Source organism: Plutella xylostella, chromosome 13, assembly GCF_932276165.1.
Source record: "Plutella xylostella chromosome 13, ilPluXylo3.1, whole genome shotgun sequence".
Taxonomy (NCBI): domain Eukaryota; kingdom Metazoa; phylum Arthropoda; class Insecta; order Lepidoptera; family Plutellidae; genus Plutella; species Plutella xylostella.
The window spans coordinates 7,561,428-7,584,386 of record NC_063993.1 but is presented as its reverse complement, the minus strand read 5'-3'; the positions used below and the strand labels follow the sequence as shown (position 1 = coordinate 7,584,386).

The 22,959-nt window shown below is 37.7% G+C and overlaps 2 protein-coding genes across 2 annotated transcripts; one reads left to right on the top strand and one right to left on the bottom strand.

The window, feature by feature from the left end:
* Positions 1-3,712: 3,712 nt before the first annotated feature.
* On the bottom strand, positions 3,713-8,441 carry LOC119692290 (post-GPI attachment to proteins factor 2-like). Its single transcript, XM_038112320.2, has 6 exons — positions 8,029-8,441; positions 7,723-7,854; positions 7,193-7,354; positions 6,650-6,755; positions 5,661-5,867; positions 3,713-4,715 (listed from the first exon to the last, which is right to left on the bottom strand). The coding sequence occupies exons 1-6, from the start codon at positions 8,146-8,148 to the stop codon at positions 4,588-4,590; spliced, it is 855 nt and encodes a 284-aa protein (XP_037968248.2). The 5' UTR covers positions 8,149-8,441; the 3' UTR covers positions 3,713-4,587.
* An 893-nt stretch (positions 8,442-9,334) lies between these two features.
* Positions 9,335-22,330, top strand: LOC105390019 (tetratricopeptide repeat protein 17). Its single transcript, XM_048625128.1, has 19 exons — positions 9,335-9,590; positions 9,721-10,095; positions 10,203-10,429; positions 10,564-10,851; positions 10,977-11,086; positions 11,303-11,629; positions 11,708-11,798; positions 11,945-12,097; positions 12,463-12,576; positions 12,989-13,130; positions 13,350-13,574; positions 13,920-14,085; positions 15,437-15,556; positions 15,938-16,144; positions 16,611-16,728; positions 17,544-17,763; positions 19,932-20,089; positions 21,580-21,685; positions 22,032-22,330. Exons 1-19 carry the CDS (start codon positions 9,480-9,482, stop codon positions 22,173-22,175), a joined length of 3,402 nt encoding a protein of 1,133 aa, XP_048481085.1. The 5' UTR covers positions 9,335-9,479; the 3' UTR covers positions 22,176-22,330.
* The last annotated feature ends 629 nt before the right edge of the window (positions 22,331-22,959 follow it).

Below are 22,959 nucleotides of genomic sequence, written 5' to 3'. Positions count from 1 at the left end.
AGCAATATTTCAGTATTTTTTTTGGTTGTTTTGCAATAGTAACACCTTAATACACTAATTAAAATAATCAAATGTGCATTATTCAAATTAGACACAATACCTCAAAATAGATGAACATTTTTAAAAAATATTCAAAACGTAAACACAAATAAATTAAATTAAAAAACCCTCCTCCTTCGGCAGTCGGGTAAAAAGCATTTTCATATGATATTTTTTTGTGCACTTTAGCTTTAAAACATTGTCAACTTATAAGCTTTCAAAAAAGATATTTCAGTATAAAATCGATTTAGGTTTTACCAAGATATGGCCAAAACAACCAGCACAGGCGGATAAAATTTAACAGAAAAACCAACAAAATTTGCCTAATTTAAAGGTAAAAAGTGCGATTGTTTTCAGTCCTGTTGACTTTAGTATGGAAACCCCTGTTGAGTTTTCTCCGCCTTCTCTGGTTGTTTTGGCCATATCTTGGTGATACCTAAATCGATTTGATAGTGAAATATCTTATTTGAAAGCTTATAAGTTGAAAATTAAAGATAAATGCACAAAAAATTATCATATGAAAACTCTTTTTAATTTAACTTAAGTATTTGTCTTTACGTTTTGAATATTTTTTTAAATGTTTATCTATTTTGAGGTATTGTGTCTAATTGAAGTTGAATAATGCACATTTAATTATGTTAATTACTTTATTAAGGTGTTACTAATGAAACATAACCAAAAAAATATATTGAAATTTTGCTAGTTTTTTAATTTTCGGTTTTAAACATAAAATTTTGGCAAATTTAAAAAAAAAACTTAAATATTGAATATCTTAGAAATGGTTAAGTTTTGGATAATGCATTAAAGGGTTCAATCAACTGGAAATGCCTTCCTCTATCACCTCATGAAAGGATACGGTCTACTTGCAAATAACCCTGTATAATGTTGATGAAATTTTAACACGGAGATAATAAATGAATGTCGAGGAGGTACGGTCAAGTGTAAAAGTGGATGAACACTGTTCATTCGTAAGCCTTTGTGTTAAAGGTGAAAAGTGTCCACCGACTTTTGCATCTGACTGTAAATAGAAGTCATTTTTTCGGAAACGAGTGGATGATCGTGATTTGCTGAAAACATCGACTTTCATAACTTAATAAAAGAGTTCGCCGATAGAAAGGCTAGAAAAGTTTTTTTTTAAATAAATGTTTATTTCTTTTCATAAATGGTTATGTCATTATTATCCTTCGCCTTATTTCGTATGGGCAGTTAGGGGGCGCCGTAGAAATCTCGCCCAGGGCGCTGGTAGCATTAAAACCGGCACTGGGTCTAACGAACAATTTATTGTTGTAAGTACCTACATGTAACAAAATATTTTTAATGAATTGTATGGTTGTACCTTAATCGATTGCATTCGATAACAAACTCCTAATATTTAACCCACTGATGGACACTGACTGCATTTGACGTCCTCCACTTTTAGAAAAAAATCACAACGTCGAATGCAGTCCCCGCCCTTTTTTTAATTATTTCGAAAACGGTCAATGCAGTCCTGTTTTACTTAGAGTTTGTATGAAGACCATGTTGTTGTGCTTTATTTGGCAGGATTTCAAAGTTATATGTGCACCCAGAGTACCTACCTTTTTTTCACACAGCAATAAGTTTTCATACAGAAAAAAGTGTGCACTCACCCACACACAACGGTCACCGACTTCGTGTTTTCTTTACTGCGCCTAGGCAGTGTGCCGGCATGTGCACCAGCAAACCATCACTCAACTCCCATACAAAAATGTTGTGCACCGTCAATCTAGTGTCCATCAATGTGTATGAATACCTAGGAATTTTGTGTGAAATGGTAAATTTGTATCCATAGCCTTCCTGCTGTTAGGTCAACAAAAATGATAGTATGTACTTAATATTTTCATACTTAAATACTTTTGTATATTTATAGTGAGTTTTTTACTAGAAAATTCTAGGCAACCTAAGGTACTAGCAGGTGTCATTTTGGGCTACTAACAATAAAATGAACCATTGAGCGTAATAGTGTATATTCCGCCGCAACTTTGTAGATTAAGTCAGTCTGTGAGATTTCATCTTTGTTGTTGGTTGTGAATTTTTCATACACCACTTTTACGGTCAATGCTTCAATTTAGGTATAGCTACCTACTACCACCGACACATAGCAAACAACAATCCTTAAATAAGCTAGTATCTGTAAAAAATCTGTATGATTGATACAAGTTGCGTCAGATTTGTTTGACAGATACGCAATGCTGCTTAAAGATTGTTGATTGCTAATACGTACTTATTCGGCGGTGGTTAGCTCGCAGGTTTGATGCGCATAAAAGTATAGTTATCATTCTCGTGTATTATATATTATATCAACTAACATAAGCTTATTTATAAATTAAGTAAAACACTTTTTTAGTTACAACATATAAATATTGCCAACAATTTCTATAACAACCGTTTTTTGCAAAACACTAATGGTAAGAACTTACTTAAATTAACCTCAGTGAATATAATCTACTCTATCTATGTTTAAATTTATAGAGTTAGGTTTTGTCCCTAAACTTAGGACTGACTACCAGAAGAAGGTTTTGAAAATAGGTTTTTTTCAACAACATTATTTAAGTTAATAAACAATCCAAGTACAAGTAACAATGTAGAGTAAGTAAGTACAACGTTTATGATTTTGTGCGCACAATCCAACTAACAGTGCATGAAAAATTGAGCTTAAGAATAACTTATTCAAGATATAACAATTTATATGTCATTTGTCTAAAATCGCTTAAAATATAACATCTAAGTGCCTATTTCATAATGTCTGCACAACGGTTATTAGTTCGATAAAAACATGCTGTCAATCTCTTAAATTAATAAAATTGTTAGGCATAGACAGAACAATGCAACGGTGTTAGACAAGACAGTGCAGCGAGCTTTTTATAATCTCGATATTTTCAGACACTAAGAAACCAGTAGGCACTTAGCGGTTAGTACTTATTTTCTTTCCTTTCGTTTTATGATGTCCCATAGTTACTGCAGTGTGCAATAGATAAATCAATGATGTTATGTAAAAAAATATTATTTACGGTGGTAAAATATGATCAAGTAATTTAGAGCATACAAAATTGTTTATATGCTTAAAATTTTGTAATACTTATAAGATATTTTACCGTATCATGTAAGTACTTAATTACTTCTATTCAGACGTATATATACACTTATACATCGAGTCACATTGTACATAATGTATGTTTATGAAGAAAAGCGGAAAGCTGGCACACAAGTAAATTTTATAGGTACTTTTTATTTTACGTAAGATATGTTTCCGAATCGCAACGGATTTACCTAAGATCATTTATTTATTATTTATATATATAATATGGTACATTGGTCCATTTGCAACAAAAATATACTTGGAAATATATTGTGCAACTAGTTACTTAGTTTCAAGTGAGTAATACTTAAGTAATAAATTAAAACAACATTTAATATTTTTCTGTTAACAAACGTGTTAACGCGAGCTTTAACTGCAAACGAGCTTTTTGAATTTTTCAGGAATAATCATTAATAATTTATAATTATGTTTGTGTACTTACTTAATTGATTTCGTAGCTTAAATTGAGTGCTTATAGGTAGGTACTGTGCTAGCCTGAAAAATTATAACATAGTGTGGAAGTATGGAAGGCAAGTTGTCACCATACTAAATTTTATGTACAAAAAAATATAGGGCCTAGACTATTGTAGTAAATAGGTAAATGAGTACTTAAGTACCTATAATATACTTAAATATCGGAGTAGAATCCTAAATTACGCAATGTCTGTAATGGTTAATCACTAACTTGTAATCTATAATGTATGTAGGTAAGTATCGTAATAAATTAAAGGTAAGGATAGCCTAGGTCTCACAATCATCATCACATTTAGATACCTACTTAGGTAGATTTTTTTCTGATTAACATGAATTTACGAAATCATAATTATGTAGCAATAGTAGCATGCTAGAAATTCTGAATTAGCTAGACTTGGAATCCAGTATTTGAATAACCGGGTGCCCAGCTACCGTACCACCACCGCCACTGTCAAACATCTGTCAGACCCATACAAGTTACGTAAGATTTGACTAGCGAGCGACGAATTGTTGATTGCTAATGTTCGATGGTGGTAACCGCACAGGTGAACGCTGGGAAATTGAAGAATTTCTCTCGAAGCTGCGCAATGCAAATCATTTGTCATGTCTTGAGCCCCGTGCGAAGCCTTCAGAAGGCGCCTAGCTTGATAAAAATAAACTAACGATAGCTGCTGTCATGCAATCGGCTTAAATGTTTCGTTCAACGCTTAGAATATTGTTAATCTCGCAATACGCTAGTATGATAAGTCCCTAAAGGTTCAACGAGATAGAGACTTCGACATGTTTAGCGCAGCAGCGTCAACGCTCCGATCTCTATAACTCCCTATAGGTAAACGTAGATAGAGTGACTTCTCAAGTAGTGGGAGTTAACACGTTTAGCACAACAGCGTCGAAAATTCCTATAAACGTAGGAAACCGTGACTTCTCAAGTAGCGGGGGCTAGTTAGTTGACCTTGGAGTTTAGTTGACCTTGGAGTTTAGTTGACCTTGGAGTGCGGCGCGAGGATGTGCAGTTCGTGGTGCGGCAGGTCGCGCACCACCGCCGCGTGGAACGCCATGTTGGACGTCGCCAGGATGTACTCGCAGACGGAGAACCAGGTGAATGCTGGAAGGTCGAAGGTTAGAGGTTAAACAGGGAGCGAGCTTTTAGTGGTCAAAAATGGGTGTTAGTGACTGAAGTTGCCATCATAGGATCGAGTTCTCGAGTGGAGAACACGGACAGGCAAACGCAGCGTGGAACCCGGTAGTGGCTGGTTGAGGAAGGCCGAGGACCGAGTTTTGTGGCGCTTCTTATTGGGAGAGACCTCTGTCCAACAGTGGATGATTATTGGCTGATGTTGAGTGTGTATGTCTGAGACTCTGATGAGGGATGCACACCGCGAGCTAAGCTAAGGTTAGTTTAGGGTAGCTCATAGCTGACACAGTTTTCCTACATGCTTGCATGCCGCAAGCAATGCGATCTAAGCTGCGTGAGCTAACTAAAATACCTATGCCAAATAAGTTACTTCTGTATGTCGATTTGAAGTTTGAAGTCACTGAGCTAAGCTAAACCCTTTCCGCCTACCCCGCACTCCCTTAACACATACTTCGCCACTCTTCACTTATTCTTATTGCCCGTTGTTGATGACGTTGGTCTGAAACATAGCTTAGCTAGCATAGTTTAACTTTGTTGACCCAGCATTATCTCGCGTTGTGCATTCAGCATCAACTCCACTAGCCCTATATGGTGAAATATAGGCGCGTGGGTCGATATAAAAAGCCATGTTGATGTACCTATATTTTTTAAATAAAGTCTTACTCCATTAAAGCGTCTACACACACTATACATAAACTGTTCTAGTTGTTGTAGCTTATAGTTTCACATTCAGCCTTAATCCAACACATGGGTAGTGGGTGGATAATCGGATTATAACTATCCCTTACTTGCTACATTGTGTTTGTTTTCAACGTAGAAAACTGAGTAAGTAGGCCTCATCATAGAATAACAATACACACACAGATACCTATCTTATAGCTAAAGGTAAACGTATAGATTTGATTTTATGCTCACCTAAAGGACGACACAGGAGTCGATGCCTCAGGAACGATATTATGAGACCAACAGTCGACGCTATAGCGATGTAGTACAGGATCCAGACCAGGTAGTTGGTCCGTACAGGCTCCACAACATTTTTGGCTATACAACCTACTTTTGCGCGGCATAACATGTGCGTGAGAGCAGCTATCATGAAAATTATAAATATTTTCTCGTGTAAGACTGAAACAGAAGGAAAAAACATATCAATGTTAGGTAACAGTGAGAAAAACAAATATACAAATTAGTTAAAGTCAACGTTTTTCGTGAAGCTGCTGCCAAAACTGTTCTAATGGGATATCCCTATTCAGTGAAACGATGCGATTGTATTTTTTTTTCTTTGGCCAAAGTGACGCTCATTTTCCATTTATGAGTCAAAGTATAGATTTAAATTCAAAATAATATTCCTTGCTTTCCATTATTTGTAACATTCAATACCTAAATTACCTAACAATGTCACAATAGAAACGCTTTCCCTGCTGAATACCTACAAACTTTTCGCTGAAAAGCGGTGTGAAATACGGATTACCTAGATACAGATTCAATAGACAAACTGGCATAGATCCAAAATTGTGAATTTTTAATTCTACGGTTTATAATTACAGCGTTCTTTTATTTTTCACTGAAACTGAAACGATTTCGTAATCGAGTTCTTAACGGGTGTTTGTTATTTAGTAAAGGGCACTGCTGCAAGCAGGTTTAAGCGTTCTAGCGTTTTTTAAATAATCACTTAATTTGAATAAAAAAGGAATATAAATATATTTCGGCCGAGATCAATTTCGCTAAAAAAGGCTGAGATCTCGCTAAATCCAGACCTCGCGAGATCTAGATTGCATTAAATTTCCTAATGTTAAGTTGCAAGACATGCAATGCAAGACAGCGCCCATTTATGTGAATGCGTAACCTAGGTAAGTAGGTACATACAAGAGTTATAAATAAATGGAAGTAAGTAGGTAAGTACTTACAATAGTTTTCCCTATTGGAAACATAAGTGACTCCGGTCAGTGCGAAAAGCTCCACCAAATTGAGCCAATAGCAGGCGACACCTAACTTTTGTGCAGTTTTCCGATCCTGAAAAATGCAATGTAGTGGAGTTAAAACAATCTTTTTCTTATATATTTAATTCTTATCTGAACTTTATTGATTTAACTATTTTAGAAATTTGGTAGGTCCTGAAAAACTGAACCCGGAAGACCCACTTAAGCTCGCGGGCAACAGCTAGTAAAAATAGTAATTTGCCTTTGCTTAAAAAGAGAATATTTCATAGGGAGAAATATTGAGTAATGGCCACTGTATAGAATTGTTATTTAATTTTGTGTTCTGTTAAATCAATAAAGTACTAAATATTCTATTCTATTCTACATGTAAGTTGCTTGAAATTTGCATTAGTTAAAGATTTAAGTACTTACAGGAACTGACTAGCAGTGGCTTACCTACGCACTAGGTTTAATAAATTACGCATAATAAATAAAATAAAAGTAGTTAGGTACATTACAAATAGGACTCACGTTAGGATCGGTTATCAGAGCAGTGCGTTGGTTGTGGTAGTTGTAATACAAAGAGCCTATTAACAACCTAGGTCCAAGATGGAAGGCTATGCAGATCCTCCACACGTATCTTTGCGGGCTTATGCCAGTTATAGCACTAATTGACGGCACCACATTGTAAACCTGAAAATTGAATGATTATGAAAGTTTCATTATGTACAGTCAGCTGCATAAGTAGCTATACCCTTTGTACGTACCTTGTCAATCTGAAACCGCCTATCATTGACGGTTCTTCAGTTTGACAAGGTACAGAAGTGTATAGCTACTTATGCAGCTGACCGTATGTACTTATTTAATAGTTATTTAAGGAACGGTAAACGAGCTACATCGACATAATATCAATCCATACTCTCTTACAAAGGGTAATCATAATGCTGTCCTCCTTTAAAAAATATACATACCTATATGTTTGAAAAAGATGCATTGCATAATACGTAATAACAAAAATTGGCACTGAAAAAAGGTAATGTGACGGATATAGGATTCCTTACCCTACAATGTGTTTCATGAATATCGTCAGCTTGGAATATAGACGCTGTCACATAACAGAAGACTAATGCGCCCAGTGGAAGCCAAAGTGCCGCTAAACATATCCGCCTCAGTTCGCACTTCCATAGAAGACCCTGGAAATACAATTTCATCACAGACCATCAGGACAGGTTTGTTAGGGATCAACAATAGAGTAAGAATATGTATATCCTCGTCATCATGATATTTTCAGTTAGGTATCTAGGTATCACAGTGCGCGCCATGCGACTTTGCGAAAACATAAGGTAAACATTTTGGCTATAACTTACATGATACTCCAATGTGGAGACTCTGCTGGTGACTTCTCCGTTCTCCACGGAGGGCCGCTCATTCGCCCCCTGACCCTCAGCGTCAGGCAACAACCGCTCCGGTTCATCTACTTGTATCATCTTTCGAGCCGTAATCGACGGTCAATTACGTATTCAATTTCATCTCAGTTCCGACGGACGAAACATTGTTTTTGCGTTTATTTAGATGTTTTTAACCGTAACTTGAATTTAAACCCGCACATTTTACTGTAAAACGAAGTGGAATTGATCAAGTTTTATCGGCACTTCTTTTGTGAACGTAATAATAGAGGGGACGATGTTGAAATGTGTGCGGGTGACTTAAAGGCGTGGATTGAATGAGGTTATTTGGACCTGCGCACTTTCACCCTAGCTGGAGGGATGCGTACCCCTACTGCCCCTCACTTCTATGCACACCCACCTACGTAAATGTAGCTAGATGTTCGACGAAGTATGTAGGCCGTAATGCATTAAATATTGTGTCGTTGTAAAAGGTCAGCTGTTCTTTGTAAATAAGCCTAATGGCCAAATAATTTCTTTCTGAATTCTCAAATATGTTGGCTCTAGTTGGCAGTTAATCAATTGTGGCAACAACGTGCATTTAGTATTAGTTAAACGTACCTACCTACTATTTACCTAACAGGCATTAAGCACCTAAATAATGAAACAAGAATTTTCTACGTTGCTACGTCATTACTCAGCAGGTAAGGCAGGTAGGTCCTAAGTAAAAGTAACCTACCAACGAAATTAATCATACTGATCGGTTACCGATACCTAACTAACTAAGTACCTTGTCATGAGACCTAAGTTTTTACACTCTTAAAGTCTAAAGTGGATCCCAATTCATATCCTAGAGAGATTCTATGAAGAGACCTACCTATTCAACAGTAGGGCAGTAAGTATACATAAAGTACTTATCTAGTTTACCTACCAATATCTATCGTCCGATTCGGCTTGTGGTTCTGTACTTATACGTTCCTCATTCAAACGTCTTTTTTATAACAGTTAAACTGCATGGAACGCTTATATCTAAATATTTATATACGTGTGCAAGGGCTCCCCTAACAATTCTGAACAAGATAAAATACCTTTCACCGTGTAGAAAAAAAAGGAATAATAATATCACCTTAGAAAGATTTTCATCAGTTTTTCGATCATCATTATTCATAGATACATAAAATATAAATAAAAATCCTTCCCAACAGGGCCTATTAGATAAAATTCCTACCCAACAGGGTCTCATTATCGATCTGTCAATGTCATTGCCAAAACGTCTGTCATCATGATCTGTCAATGTCAGTAAGAAAAACATTTTCGCTTCTGTCGGACGAACCTAAATCATAAAATTGTGTGTATTAAATGCTCTAAAATTATAGAATTGTGAATTATTTAACACGAAGAAATGTGGTCAGACTAAAGACAGGGATAATATCATGGCAACGATGAAGTGCATACGAATTGTGTGGTTATTTAGTTTGTTTACAATACGTATTCGCGCCTCTACACATTGGATGGTCACTGAGAATGGTCTCATTCAGCCCAAGGTATGATAACAGCTTCCGTTTACGCTAAATACTACTCCTTGTACACCCACAGTAGTAACGAATTCATACACCTCGAAATACAAAGCATGTAATTGCATTTGTAAAAGTTCTTACTTAATTTATATTACAGCTGGATTCACCTTTCGAAATGGCAAATCCATACGATCTACTGGCCTTTCTCAACCAAGACACTCGTTGGGAGAATATTATCAATCTATATCATGACCTATTCAAAAGAAAGGACTACATAAGGCAGCTGTGGGCGGATTTAGAGCGAGATTCAGATGTTCAGGCACAGTTAGCACATGATAAGAACTGTATGAAGTCTGGACCTCTGAATCAAATGGACTGGTATGTTTCCGTACTAGAGGATGGCAAGTCCAGGAATATTCCGGATGAAGAGTTCAAGCTTTCTACACCACATTATGGACAAGACACAGATGTCCCTGACTGCAAAAAGATATCTTCTTTGACTTTTAGCATGTTTGCATTTGAACACTTGGAGGTAAGCCCTATTTTGTACCGAATTCGAAAAAAAAAAGTACTTATATAGTCAATAAGTCAACAAGTCTTACAAAGCTAAAATAATTTGTAATAACTTTTCGGTTTTAGGCTATGATACAGCGTGATAATTTAACAGTACCAGCTGAACTATCTCTCCCTGAGCAAATATCACCCATAATGAACATAGATCAATTTGGCCACTGGGCGGCCAACATGTTGCGTCTAAACAGTTCTTCATGGCTTCATTATAACATAGCGTCTTTGTACTGGCGAGTGAGAGGAAATGCTCCGAAAGCTGTAGAGTGCAGTCGCAGAGCAGTGCACTATGCTCCAAGGTAACTGTTTTCTTTCATAATTAAATTCACAAAATGTATGGGCCCTTACAACATTAATATGATATTACAAACTTGTACACAGACAACACATTCTGCAATGATGTACATCAAAAATAAATGTTTCTACTTTACAGGGTATACAAAGACATTGCCTTGTTGAGTATGGGCACAATATTCCACCGTAGTAAGAAACCAGAAGATGCATTGATTGTACTATCTGCTGCAGTGGACCACGCACCGCACGTTGCAGTCAATCACTTCATGCTCGGCAGTGCGTATGCTGTGGCTGGTGATTTCAACAACTCTATGAGGCACTTTGACTTGTGCCTCAAAAGAGATGCCAAGTTCGACTTGGCAAAGAAATATAAACATGGTGTTTTGTGCCACAGCACCTTGTTGGTGAAAATGAAGATTATCCAGGAGTAAGTTAAATATTACTAGATCAGGATTCCCCTTATTATTTCCAATATTAACTTGTTTGTTGATGGACATTAAAGCCTATTTTTTTTTATTAGCTGATAAATAAGAGCTCTGTTTTTAATTTCAGGTTACTGGATAAATTACGTATTGAACTATTGGAGTACAGTCAGAGGGAAGCCATTTGGTTAAAATCACAAGCTGCATTTCTCAGGACTATGAAGCATCATGATGATTTTGGTAATCAAAATGACTAGTATAATACTGGCCATCATAAGTATTTATTTATATTTGGCAATAGATAGAAGTTCACAAGTTTCGTTACACAAATATGGTATTGACCTTGTCATGTATTTATCGCCAGTAAACTAAGTCGACAGCAAGCTATTTATTTTTACAAAGTAAAAAATAAAATAAAATCAATATTTACATATTGTTATATCTACTCCATTTTAGACTACAGAAACGTAGAAAAGAACTGCGAGAAAATGTCAGAGCTCACCGGGCTGAATATAAAAGAGTTAAAGAAAGAGGGAGACAAAAACTCCCTTATATCATACTTCCTCGACGGGCCCATGTACAATAGTAAATGGATGGGCGAGAGAGGGGTGCAGGCCGTAGAATCAGCTTATAGCTTCCAAAGACTAGTCAAGCATATTGAGAAACATGCTGACATGGTGTCTGACTTGGTCACCCCTGATGAAATAGTCATTAATGATGGCAGTATTAAGAAGGAAATTGGCCCGACGCCTGAATTTTCTGATGTTTCACATGGTAAGTTGGGTTAATGGTTGTTTTTATGGTTTTAGTATCTTGGGTAGTGAAATTACTTAAGTCTTACTTATATTATTTCCATTGCAGCCAAAAATGAAAAACAGAAAACTTCTGAAAAGTCTAAAGCTGCAAGTTCAGCAGATAATGATATGTTTGAATTTGAAGGTGGTGTGGTTTTGTAAGTTTTATTCTGGATACTTTTCTAATCGATTTTAAAGAAAAAAACTGTACATACATACATAAAATACCCTGTACATTGTTTCCGAGAGGCTTCAATAAAATCGCTTTATTAGTAGGTACTTATAATGAAAACATATTTTTCAGATATCCAAATAACATGAAGGTACATCGAAATAAGGAAGCATTTGACACTGAGCCAGATTGGCCAACACATACATTTTGTAGAAGTATTGAACAACCAAAGAATTTAGAACTAATTTACCCAGTATTTTTACCCTTTGAGAATAAGGGCCTAAGGTAAGAGTTCATGAGTAGAATGTAGGTACATGATATAAGAATATATACGCAATAAAGATGATTAGTATGAATGGTACATTGTCATGCGCATGGAAAAATCTCTGATAAAATTTCACCCTGCACACAAGTAATTGGCTTATTTTTCTCATGTTTTACAACCGTTCCAAAACAAAAAAAACTCACTTCTAACTACCCTAAGGGCTGATAAGTGTTATCACACGAATAAAATTGTTGCTGCCATTGTCTAATACAAACTTTCAGGCACGACAGCATCCGAATTATTCTCCAGATAACTTTTACATAGCTTTTGTCTGGTTATTGAAAAAATTGTGCTTACTCACTATAATTAACTAACGTTTTTGCAGGATAAAATCCTTACTGACGGAGATGATAGGCGTGCCGGTGTCCCGCGAGCACGAGCTGCCGTGGCACCCGCCCGTGTGCCAGGAGAGCGCCACGTTCGGCAAGAAGAGCCAGAAGTAAGTGGCGGCTTTCATATTTTGTATGAGTGTAACGTATAAGTAAAAGCTCTGACTTTTCAATAGCCTGATAAATGTTATCTGAGAAATCAATTATACAAAGATTTAATCGCGACAGCATAATTTATGTAGCATCATTTAACTAATCTTTGAAACATTATCTTCGATTGTTTGTCGTTTATTATTCTGGATATAGATTTCAACTCAACGATAAGTTGAAACACCAAAAAAAGTTTTCCTGACTCTGACATGGTATATTTTCTTGTTCATCATTTCATTCATTGAAACCAATAAAATAAACTAATAAAGTATTGTAAGTACCCATTACAAAGCACAGTGTTACTGTGACTGTGATTTTATCTTACATTTAATTTTAAATTCGTGGTAAAATAGGTACTTAATATTCTTTCAGAGCTCAAGTAGCAGTAGAAGTGGCGTCCACAGAATATCTGCGGCTGAAGTTGTTTGAGTATGTCGGGGACGGCGACATTGAGATCGCCAAGTCAAAGCAGAATGAAGAGATTGGCCAGCGTATCTATTCTGCTATGCAATTGGTACAAACCCTTTATAATATTTATTTCGAACTGGTCTTTGCTAGATATCTTACCTTTGCTTTAAAAACGTTTTACCGTGAGGTTTCATTGATAAAAGAAGCCTATGTGTTAATTGAGGTTGTCAGCTTCCTGGCTACCAATGTTACTTACATAGTTTTTAACCCTGCAAAGGCCATTATATTCTTCATGCAATTTTCTAACAACAATTTAACTACCCAGGCCGTAGCACCAAAATGGCTGCTTTACACCGTATCGTCAATTTACTGGCGTGTTCGAGGGAACAACATAAACGCAGTAAACTGCTTACTGCCAGCGGCGAAATCTGCGCCTACCCGACATAAAGACATAGCTCTGACGTCACTCGCGTCGGTTTACTTGGAGATGGGGTACTTCGAAGAGGCTATGATGGCCGCAGAAGAAGCGTATAAGTTGAGCATGTATGAGGTTAGTGTTTGATATGTGAACTTGTTTATAACATCGCTTTATTTTAATTGAAAGCAGCTATTTAATGGATATCCGCTCAACGCAGCAGATTCACTTAAATACTCCCATAACCGGTTATATTAGAATTAAAACTCTCATAAAATTCCATTGTTCGATTTATTAAGTTGTAATATAAATATATTTTCAAACAAAATTTAATTTCAAGCCTTGATCTCGTCGGGGTCACCATTTCTTTATACTTAGATTATTCATAAAGATATTTGTTCCTCTGCAATAAATAAAATCTGCTTAATTTTACTCTCCCTTAAAAATTATCGCTGATAACCATTTAACGCCGCATTCCAGCCGTCAATAAACTTCATGATAGCCCAACTGAACATGGTGAAGAAACACCGCAACACGCAGCTGTTCCACATGAAGCAAGTCGTTCGCGTGCAGCCTCGCTTCATGGGCGGGCGCGCGCGCACCCTGCTGCAGCAGTGGGCCTGCCGACTGTTCCAGAAGGATCTAGGTAAGAAACTAAAGCCGACTGTTCCAGAAGGATCTAGGTGAGAAACATCGCAACTGTTCCAGAAGGATCTAGGTAAGAAAGACCGACCGACTGTTCCAAAAGGATCTAGGTAAGAAACACCGCCCGACTGTTCCAGAAGGATCTAGGGGGCCGTCCATTAATCACGTGAGGTTGTTTTTCTCATTTTTTGACCCCCCCCTCCCCCCTGGTGATATTTGGTGAGGTTTGGGACCAACCCAGGCAATTTTTGACTAGAAAAAAAATAGGTCATATACTACAAATCGTTAAAATTTTTGCGCCGTCCAAAATATCGGTTCAGAAATACCTAATTTTTGACAAAAAATTAATACACGTGATGTCTAACGAGAACCCCCCCTCCCCCCTCGTGATGTTTCATGAGGTTTTCAGTACACCCTCCCCCCCCCCCTTTGAGCCTCACGTGATTAATGGACGGCCCCTAGGTAAGAAACACTGGCCGACTGTTCCAGAAGGATCTGAGTAAGAAACTCCGGCCGACTGTTCTAGAAGGATCTAGGTAAGAAACACCGGCCGACTGTTCCAGAAGGATCTAGGTAAGAAACACCGGCCGACTGTTCCAGAAGGATCTAGGTGAGAAACACCGGCCGACTGTTCCAGAAGGATCTAGGTAAGAAACACCGGCCGGCTGTTCCAGAGGATCTAGGTAAGAAACTGTTTTTATGACCTATGTTTTTATATGGCCCACTGCTGCAGCAGTGGGCCATATAAAAACTAACTACATTAAAAAGTGTCAAAGAAGAATTTCAGGATTCAGGAAAAGTGATTGTGTAGTAAGTTCTGAAAAAAGATCTGTGGCGGACTCCTAGCCACTAGTTCAGACGAAGATCAACAGATGGCGCTCGGAACGCAATACAGAGAAGATGTATGGGAACTACGCATATTACTATGAAAATCCTACATCGCGCATTCGAAGTTTCTCACCTACTCTGCAATATATAGAAATCCCCAACGCTAACCGTTGGGCAGCTGCCCGCCAGGCCACACCACCCGGCCTGGTCGGAGGATCCTCCCTTTGCATGGGGATGCTCCAACACCTCCAGCATCTCCATAGATCAATCTTTCATAATGCCAATATATGGGGTCTTTGGAAAAATGCTGAGGGATGGGATGGGATTCCTTCATGGGCAAAAATTTTAAGGCAAAGGGAACAGCAAGTAAAAAAAAATTATATCTTCGAATCTATCTTGGAAACCGAAACTCTTACAGGATCACTTTGTTGTCCATCTGTCTGTCTGTCAAGACCCTTCCTCATGTTTTACATCTCTTGTGTTTTCGACTCTAGGCACTAAAGATATTAATACTTCTTGAACAGAACTGGGCGAAGGCGACATCTGCACGCAAGTGGAGCCGGGCGTGAGCATGGTGTGCGAGAGGGACGGCAGCAACTGCCACATGACCAACATACAGTGCTTCAGCAATAAGGAGAAACCAGGTAAAAGATATTTTATTCTACTATAAATTATATTACAGCTATGTACTTCTCGATATCCACCCTAGGAAGTGGAGCTTGACAAAAACGAACGAGTGAGAGCTGTCTTATTATCCTGTATCGTGTATTAATCAACAAGTTAGAGCGATGCCACACGTTGCGTTAAAATGACGGACGTCGACACAACGCATCGTATGGCTCGTCGTTCAGATTTATAAATATGTTGTTGTAGGTATTAGATCGAAGGCGCGTTATCGCCCAATCGACGCACCGCTAACATAACAGATGTCCCATGCCATGTCAATATTTTGAACTTTATGCTATGGAGTTAAGGTTGATATAATATAAAATGTATAAAACTTTAGCCTGTTTAAATTTTCACAGAAACCAGCACCCTAGTCCGGATGCTAGAGCTCAAAGGCAACGGCATCCAATTATCCGGAGCGCCGATAGACGAGGGCCTTGTAGAATCCTTCATGGAGCTCATGCCAGCTAAGAAGCTAGAGCGAGAGGCGCACCAGGCCAACTATGACAGAATGAGACGCAGCATCGAGCAGGCGATCTCGCCGTGCCGGGATAGGCCTTGCAGCTGTAAGTGTCTGTGTTTATATTATTTTTTTGGTGATTCGTAGATTACATTTGTATGTAGGTATATACAGTCGCAAGTAACTCTTATTCAGATTTGATTTGTAAACAGACCCTGTGCTGTTCTTTTTTTGTTTTTGCTTGAAATTTTACACCCTTACAAGAAAAGTGTCTCACCTGTTTTTTTTTATTACTTAAGTATCTTAGAAGGGTGCTAAATATCATAATACTTTTATCTCCAATCTATACAATCGTAGATGAAACTACTCACAGCGTAACCTGACTATTCCTGACCTCCCTGAAATAAGCGGTGACTTTTGTTACAGAAATAATATTAAAGTTTTCTCTTTCCTTTTGCCTGCGAGCTTCGCTTTACGTCCATTTTTCTGTTTATCGGAATTTGACATCGAAAGAAGAGAAAACAATCACACATTCCAATTTAACATACTCATAATGGTTTTTTTTCTCTTAGCATTTACAGCCGAAGAACTAGACCTGCGCGAGGAGGACTGTCCGTACCAGCACCTGCAGTTGGGCTACTGGCTGCACATCATCAGTTACCGGCAGCTACTCATCGACGCTAATATACGGTAGGGATTATATTAATATTATTTTATAATAATACTATAATATATGGAGACATCTCACACACGGCCATCCGACGCCATACTAGGCAGACCCTGTGTTATGGGTATCGGACAGCTGATATATCTACACAAATACATAGATAGATACATATCAAATATAAATATTAACACCCAAGACCCGAGTACAAATATCTGCCCCAGCCGGGAAACGAACCCGGGACCTTCGGCATAGCAGTCAGGGTCACTAACCACTACGCCATTCGACCGTCAAGTAGCTATACACTTGTAGTTGGGCTACTGGCTGCACATCATCAGCTACCGGCAGCTACTCATCGACGCTAATATACGGTAGGGTTATATTGTGCTATGTACAGTCAGCTGCATAAGTAGCTATACACTTCTGTACCTTGTCAAACTGACGAACCGTTAATGTTTCAATGAATTGATAGGCGGTTTCAGATTGACAATTGATTTTACTATGGACATACATATTTAGTTTTCCCTGAGATTTTGGTGATAGATTTGAGGGTAAATAAAATTTTGATTGTCCGTTTAGACTTCATTATCAAAGCTGTCCAAGTGAGCACTTTGACCTTATGAAAGGACTCACATTGGACCAGAGCGGCGCATTATATTATATTTGCTTGCTTCTTATTGAATGTGCCCCATAGATCAGCAGACCAAGCAATCAAAAAGGCAAGTGTGGCAACTGGCATTGCTTGTCTACCTACCATTGCCTACCTTGCTAGGGAGTAGTACACAAGCCATACATGTATCTAATACAATATAATATCTACAACGTTATCAAACCTCCACAGCCTACCAATAGAGATCACAGCGCTGCCCCCCTCCTCGAAGAAGATTCCAGAATGTCGTCTTTACTCCGAACCATCTCAAGACTTCTTCCTCGAGCGGCTGAGTCGCTTGGACCCGGCCGGATGGGAGCCCGTGCTGGGGCTGATGCATCAGCTAGCGGACACGTTTAACTACTTTGACTATGTCACCTTGGGAGCGAAGATCGCTAAATACGTTGATACGGTGAGTGGGGTTGCATTGTTTTTGTATAAGGCCGCATATTGTATTTTTTTTTGTACGGCGGTCCCTGATTGATAGTAGAGAGTGAAAAATATTCAAATTCAAATATGAAAATATTGTTTATTTCTGTGTCAAACTTAAAAATAGTTACATACAAGGTTAGAACCACCTAGTAAACATAAAAATACTTGTGAAATAAGTTGGTGTCGAAACAACCAAGGAACCTTAATATTTATTACAAAATAAAATAGGTATTGCATTAAATAAGCTTTATCCCCTACAGGGCCGTGTTAACATATGCCAAACTTACACTCAAATTTTCTATCAACTGTATCTTCATGTAATTTTCTTTTTTTATTTCACCAATTTTTATAATACAGATTAGTTTGAGTTCTGACTTCCGAATTAGAATTATCTGTATGTCTGAAGTCAGTAAATATGTGGGGACATCTCACACACGGCCATCCTACCCCAAGATAGGCAGAGCCTGTGTTATGGTACAGCTGGTATATCTACACAAATACATAGATAGATACATATTAAATACAGGGTGTTAACTAGAATGCGTTTGAGCGGGAAATGGGGGTTAGTATTAGTCTAACCAAGCACGTTTCTAAGAAAAAAAACATCAGAATCTCGAATATTTATGTTTAAAGTCTAAAGTAAAGTGGAAAGTTTTACCTTAATCAAAAACATGGTCACCCTACACAAACACATAACCAATGAGACATTCGATTGCAAAAGAACACACACTGTAAATTTGTTATCAACTTCACTTTTCATAATCTATTTGATGTAACTATGATTGTAATTAATTACACAGTAGGTAATAACAATTATTAAATAAAATTGAAATTATTCATGGTGATTAATGACATACTAATCAACAATTAAACAGCTGATTGTCATAAAGTTTGATAGATCGTACAGAATATAATTTATGACTTTCTAGGAGCTCAGAACAATAATTAAACCTTTTTACTCAGAATAAGGTAAGCGTTTAGTATTCACCCTTGATACTTACCACATTTTATTTTTCTTTTATTACCTAAAGATGCGTACAGACCGGCCCAACGAACGTCCACCGATGGACATTTATCATACATAATACAGGGGCAGATTGAGCAACGAAGGTCAACAAAACCCGTTCGTTGGCGTTCGTTTGGCCGGTCTGTACGCAGCTAAAGTTAAAAGACCACAATGCATAACAGGATGATAACAGGGTCTACTTCAATGACGAATTGGTTTACTTACACTCGCTCATCTCGATTTGTTTTGTGTACTTGCGATTGAGACGTCTTTGATGACGAATGGTACGGAAATCCTCATAATAAGTATGGCCTCACTTTAAATACCAGTAGAATAATAACAATCTCGCGTATCATAACCATCGAGTATTTATGATAGTCATTACCTTCTCTGTGGATCTAGTCTGTCAGTCAGTCATTGTTGTTTACTTGTTTACAATCATTTTGTACAATTATTACCTAAAAGGGAAAAGGTACCTACAATTCTATCTTTTGATTAGGTACCAAGCCTTGTTCCTCATTTCGTTTTATGTTGTGCTGTGCTGTGAATACGTGTGACCTATGTTATGAAGCATAAAATGAAAATGTTCTGTATTCATAAAAGATAATTGTGTATCAATAAAGTGATACTTATGGAGTAAAATGAAATGTCTACAATGGATTGGGTACTTTGAGTACCCAAAATCTCGGTAGGTACCTTGACGATGTGGCTCCACGAGTGTGGTGCAGATGCACGCATACTTTTTTATTGACCTTGGCTTTGAATTGTTTGGCCTTGATCTTGGCTTTCAAGTTCATGGTCATTCTGTCAAACGTACCTAAACCTGAATAGGGTGACTATGAAATTTTAAAATGTACTAAATAAAACTGTTTTATGTTGGTCAGCTTAAAGCAAATAAAATACGTTTTTTAATGTCTTATCGTGTTCAGTATCATCAGCTGTATCTACCATTTCCCGCTCCAACGCAATTAAGTTAACACCCTGTATAAATATTAACACCCAAGACCTGAGTACAAATATCTGTCTTTAAACAAATATCTGCCTCAGTGCTCTTCCTGTTTGATGTCTTAGGTGGTAAAAATTAAAGATTAAATAATACTACTTATATAACATGTAATAAAGTTACATTATATTTCCCTTAGCGGCCGCGCGACTGGCTAGCCGCCCTAACCGCGGGCTGGTGGTGCGGCGCGGCGGGGCACGGCGCGTGCGCCGCGCGCTGCCTCCTCGCCGCCGCCGCGCTGGCCGACGAGCGGCACTCGCGCCAGCCGCTGCTGTCCGCCGTCGCGCTGCTGCAGATGTGAGTCACTACGCCTAGCTACAGGCTGCTTGCTGCCCATATATGAGGGGTTCTGGCTGCAGACCATATATGGCGAAGAATCGCTCTTACGGTGAAGGAAAACATCGTGAGAAAACCTGTACATCTAGATCTAGCACATCTAGATATGTGAACCCACCAACCCGCAGTGGACCAGCGTGGTGGGAAATGGTCCAAGCTTAGGAAGGCAGTTTAGACCTTGGGGACATGCACAAAGGTTCCACTCGAGAGAGCCAGGTGCGGGTACTTACACCCCCACAGAGAATAGAATAGAATAGAATATTTATTCAGAAAATACTTGTTGCTAAATGTGATTTACAATAATAGGTCAACTCTTAATGCTAAAGGTAGTTTAAAATGCTGATCTGAACTAGGAAATAACAGAGTTTTTCCTATTTCAGACGGAAAAGCTCTAAATTAAACAATTTTAGAATCTAAATTAAATCTTAGAACAGAAAATATTAAGTAATCTTACTTTCTAAATGTTTTTATGTTAGATTTATTATAAACAAGGCAATTTATGTTAGGTGTGGGTAATTATATAAGTTAAAAGTATTGTTTAGTTATACAGTAATAATAATAAGTTAAATTAAACGGTAACAATTCTCACTTAACAATAGTTAATAAGTTATCTGTATCTTCGTAAGACATCTCTTGTAGAAATTTCTGGAGAACGTTCTTACACTTGGTGTAAGTTAACGGGTAAAGGACCAATTTAGCATTTAACCTATTGTAAAGGATTGGTCCCAAGAACAAGTAAAACCTAGATGTTAACGCATGTTTGGTTGTTTTTATTGTGCAAACTTTATCTACTCTCCTTTTGTTTGTTAATTCTGGGCTGTAGGGAAGTGCCGTGTGCTGTTTTAATACTGTACTTGAAATAAATAACTGGCGGACTGTTAGTACTTTGCATGATTCATATAGTAGTTTCGTCGGATAACGGAAAGTGCGATATGTTGAGACTTTAAGAACTGCTCTTTGAGCTCTTTCGATCCTCAATAATAAGGTTTTAGCCGAGCCACCCCACGAAGTGATACATTATGTTAATACTGATCGGCACAGCGCAAAGTAGACTTGTCTGATAATTTTGGAATCTGATATAAAACGAAGCTTTTTAAATACAAATATTAATTTACGAACTCTGCTGCTTAGAGCTTCTACAGGGTGTTGCACGATGCACATGTAGGTTTCGGCTTAGTATACCAATTTTGCAACACCCTGTATATGTTGCTTGAATGATAGAGTTTCGTTGCTTGAATGATAGAAGCCCAAGTGTTTGTCTCATTGGGAGAGGCGAGATATACACAAAAGTTCCTTAAGAGAGCAATAGAAAAGAAATAGGCCTACGTACAGCAGTGGTTGATTACGGGCTAATATAATCTTTTAAATCATTAAGAAACCAACTCAGTATAGATAATGTATAAGATTGCATGCTACGTACAGGTACTTTACCCATTTTATTTTATTTTCAGGCAAACGAAGCTAGAAGACGCCAAAGATATTGCATATTTATTGTTCTACCTCTCACCGAAAAGTAAACTAGAAGCATTTTTAGTAGCTGTATCACACACATATTTGGTAAGTTACTCACTTTTTATAAAACTATAGATGTTATTTTTTATATTGTTACGTCATCTAATTGTATAATGTTCTTATTTCATATTTCAGTTAAAATTAAATTAATTTTATACTTTTTGATTTGGGCGCAAGATATTGAAAAGGCGTGAGTCGATTCATTTGCGTGTAAAATGCATAAAAGCTTGTGTGTTGCGCCTTCACGGTCGTCCGATCAATATATTCACCCGTAAATCTTAGAAAAGAACCAATATATAATTGTACCAATGTACCTACCTATACGATCACCGTAGGGAAGAAGTTTGTACCTTTTGTATTTACTAATTAGCCAATTTTGTCCTTTACCCAGTTGGAATACGAGCAAGCAATCTCCATGTACCGGTACTCACTGAGCTTCGACGACAAATTCCTGCCGGCCAAGGCTTGCCTGCACGCGACTATGTGCCTTATGATCTTCGGAGAAAACGCCATAGTCCGACCCAAACAGACCTAGATGTTACCTACACTGCAAGTACAGGGCATAATAATTATTATACGTATGTATTTTATTCGAATAAGTCATTTTATCTGTATAAAAGTCTCGAATTTACACCGTGTAGTGCGTAATGTGGGAGTTTGTAAAATACACTGATGGCTGACTACACTGTATGAAAGATTTTTACTTTACTGTCACAGAAATCACATACCACATCCTATAGACAGCGCTTTGGCACCGATATGCGTTCGCTAACATTAGGCATTAATAAGCATACAAGGTGTACCCTTACCGTACTACCACCGCACATTACCCATCAATATTATATTAATAATAATATGTGGGGACATCTCACACACGGCCATCCGACCCCAAGCTAGGCAGAGCCTGTGTTATGGGTATCAGACAGCTGATATATCTACACAAATACATAGATAGATAGATACATATTAAATATAAATATCAACACCCAAGACCCGAGTACAAATATCTGTCTTTAAACAAATATCTGTCAAAAGTTTCATGATAGGTTCCTGTAGAGGCGCCACTTTGTATGCATGAAAACGAAAACCTAAGTTTATGCTATATGACAACCCGTTTGAGTGAACATCGTTTCATGTCTTTACAACTTTCGTTTCTGCGTTACGTTATCTGGTGTGACATGCGCTTAAAATTCAGTAGTATCTGTATACCTCGCGCAGATATAGAAACAATTTGAAAATGATACCTACCCATTGCATAAGTGGAAGTGGAATGAGTACTGGAGGGTTAGGGTGCTTTTCCACCAGAGATGTGCTATGCT

Excerpts from the sequence above, each read along its gene's own strand:
- LOC119692290 (XM_038112320.2), bottom strand. The coding sequence starts at position 8,148 with ATGATACAAGTAGATGAACCGGAGCGGTTGTTGCCTGACGCTGAGGGT. Across the intron at positions 6,756-7,192 it reads CTCTGATAACCGATCCTAAC|GATCGGAAAACTGCACAAAA; the intron begins GTGAGTCCTATT and ends TGCATTTTTCAG. Across the intron at positions 4,716-5,660 it reads ACTCCTGTGTCGTCCTTTAG|CATTCACCTGGTTCTCCGTC; the intron begins GTGAGCATAAAA and ends TCGACCTTCCAG.
- LOC105390019 (XM_048625128.1), top strand. The coding sequence starts at position 9,480 with ATGGCAACGATGAAGTGCATACGAATTGTGTGGTTATTTAGTTTGTTT. Across the intron at positions 10,096-10,202 it reads TTGCATTTGAACACTTGGAG|GCTATGATACAGCGTGATAA; the intron begins GTAAGCCCTATT and ends TTTCGGTTTTAG. Across the intron at positions 16,729-17,543 it reads CTCATCGACGCTAATATACG|CCTACCAATAGAGATCACAG; the intron begins GTAGGGATTATA and ends AAACCTCCACAG.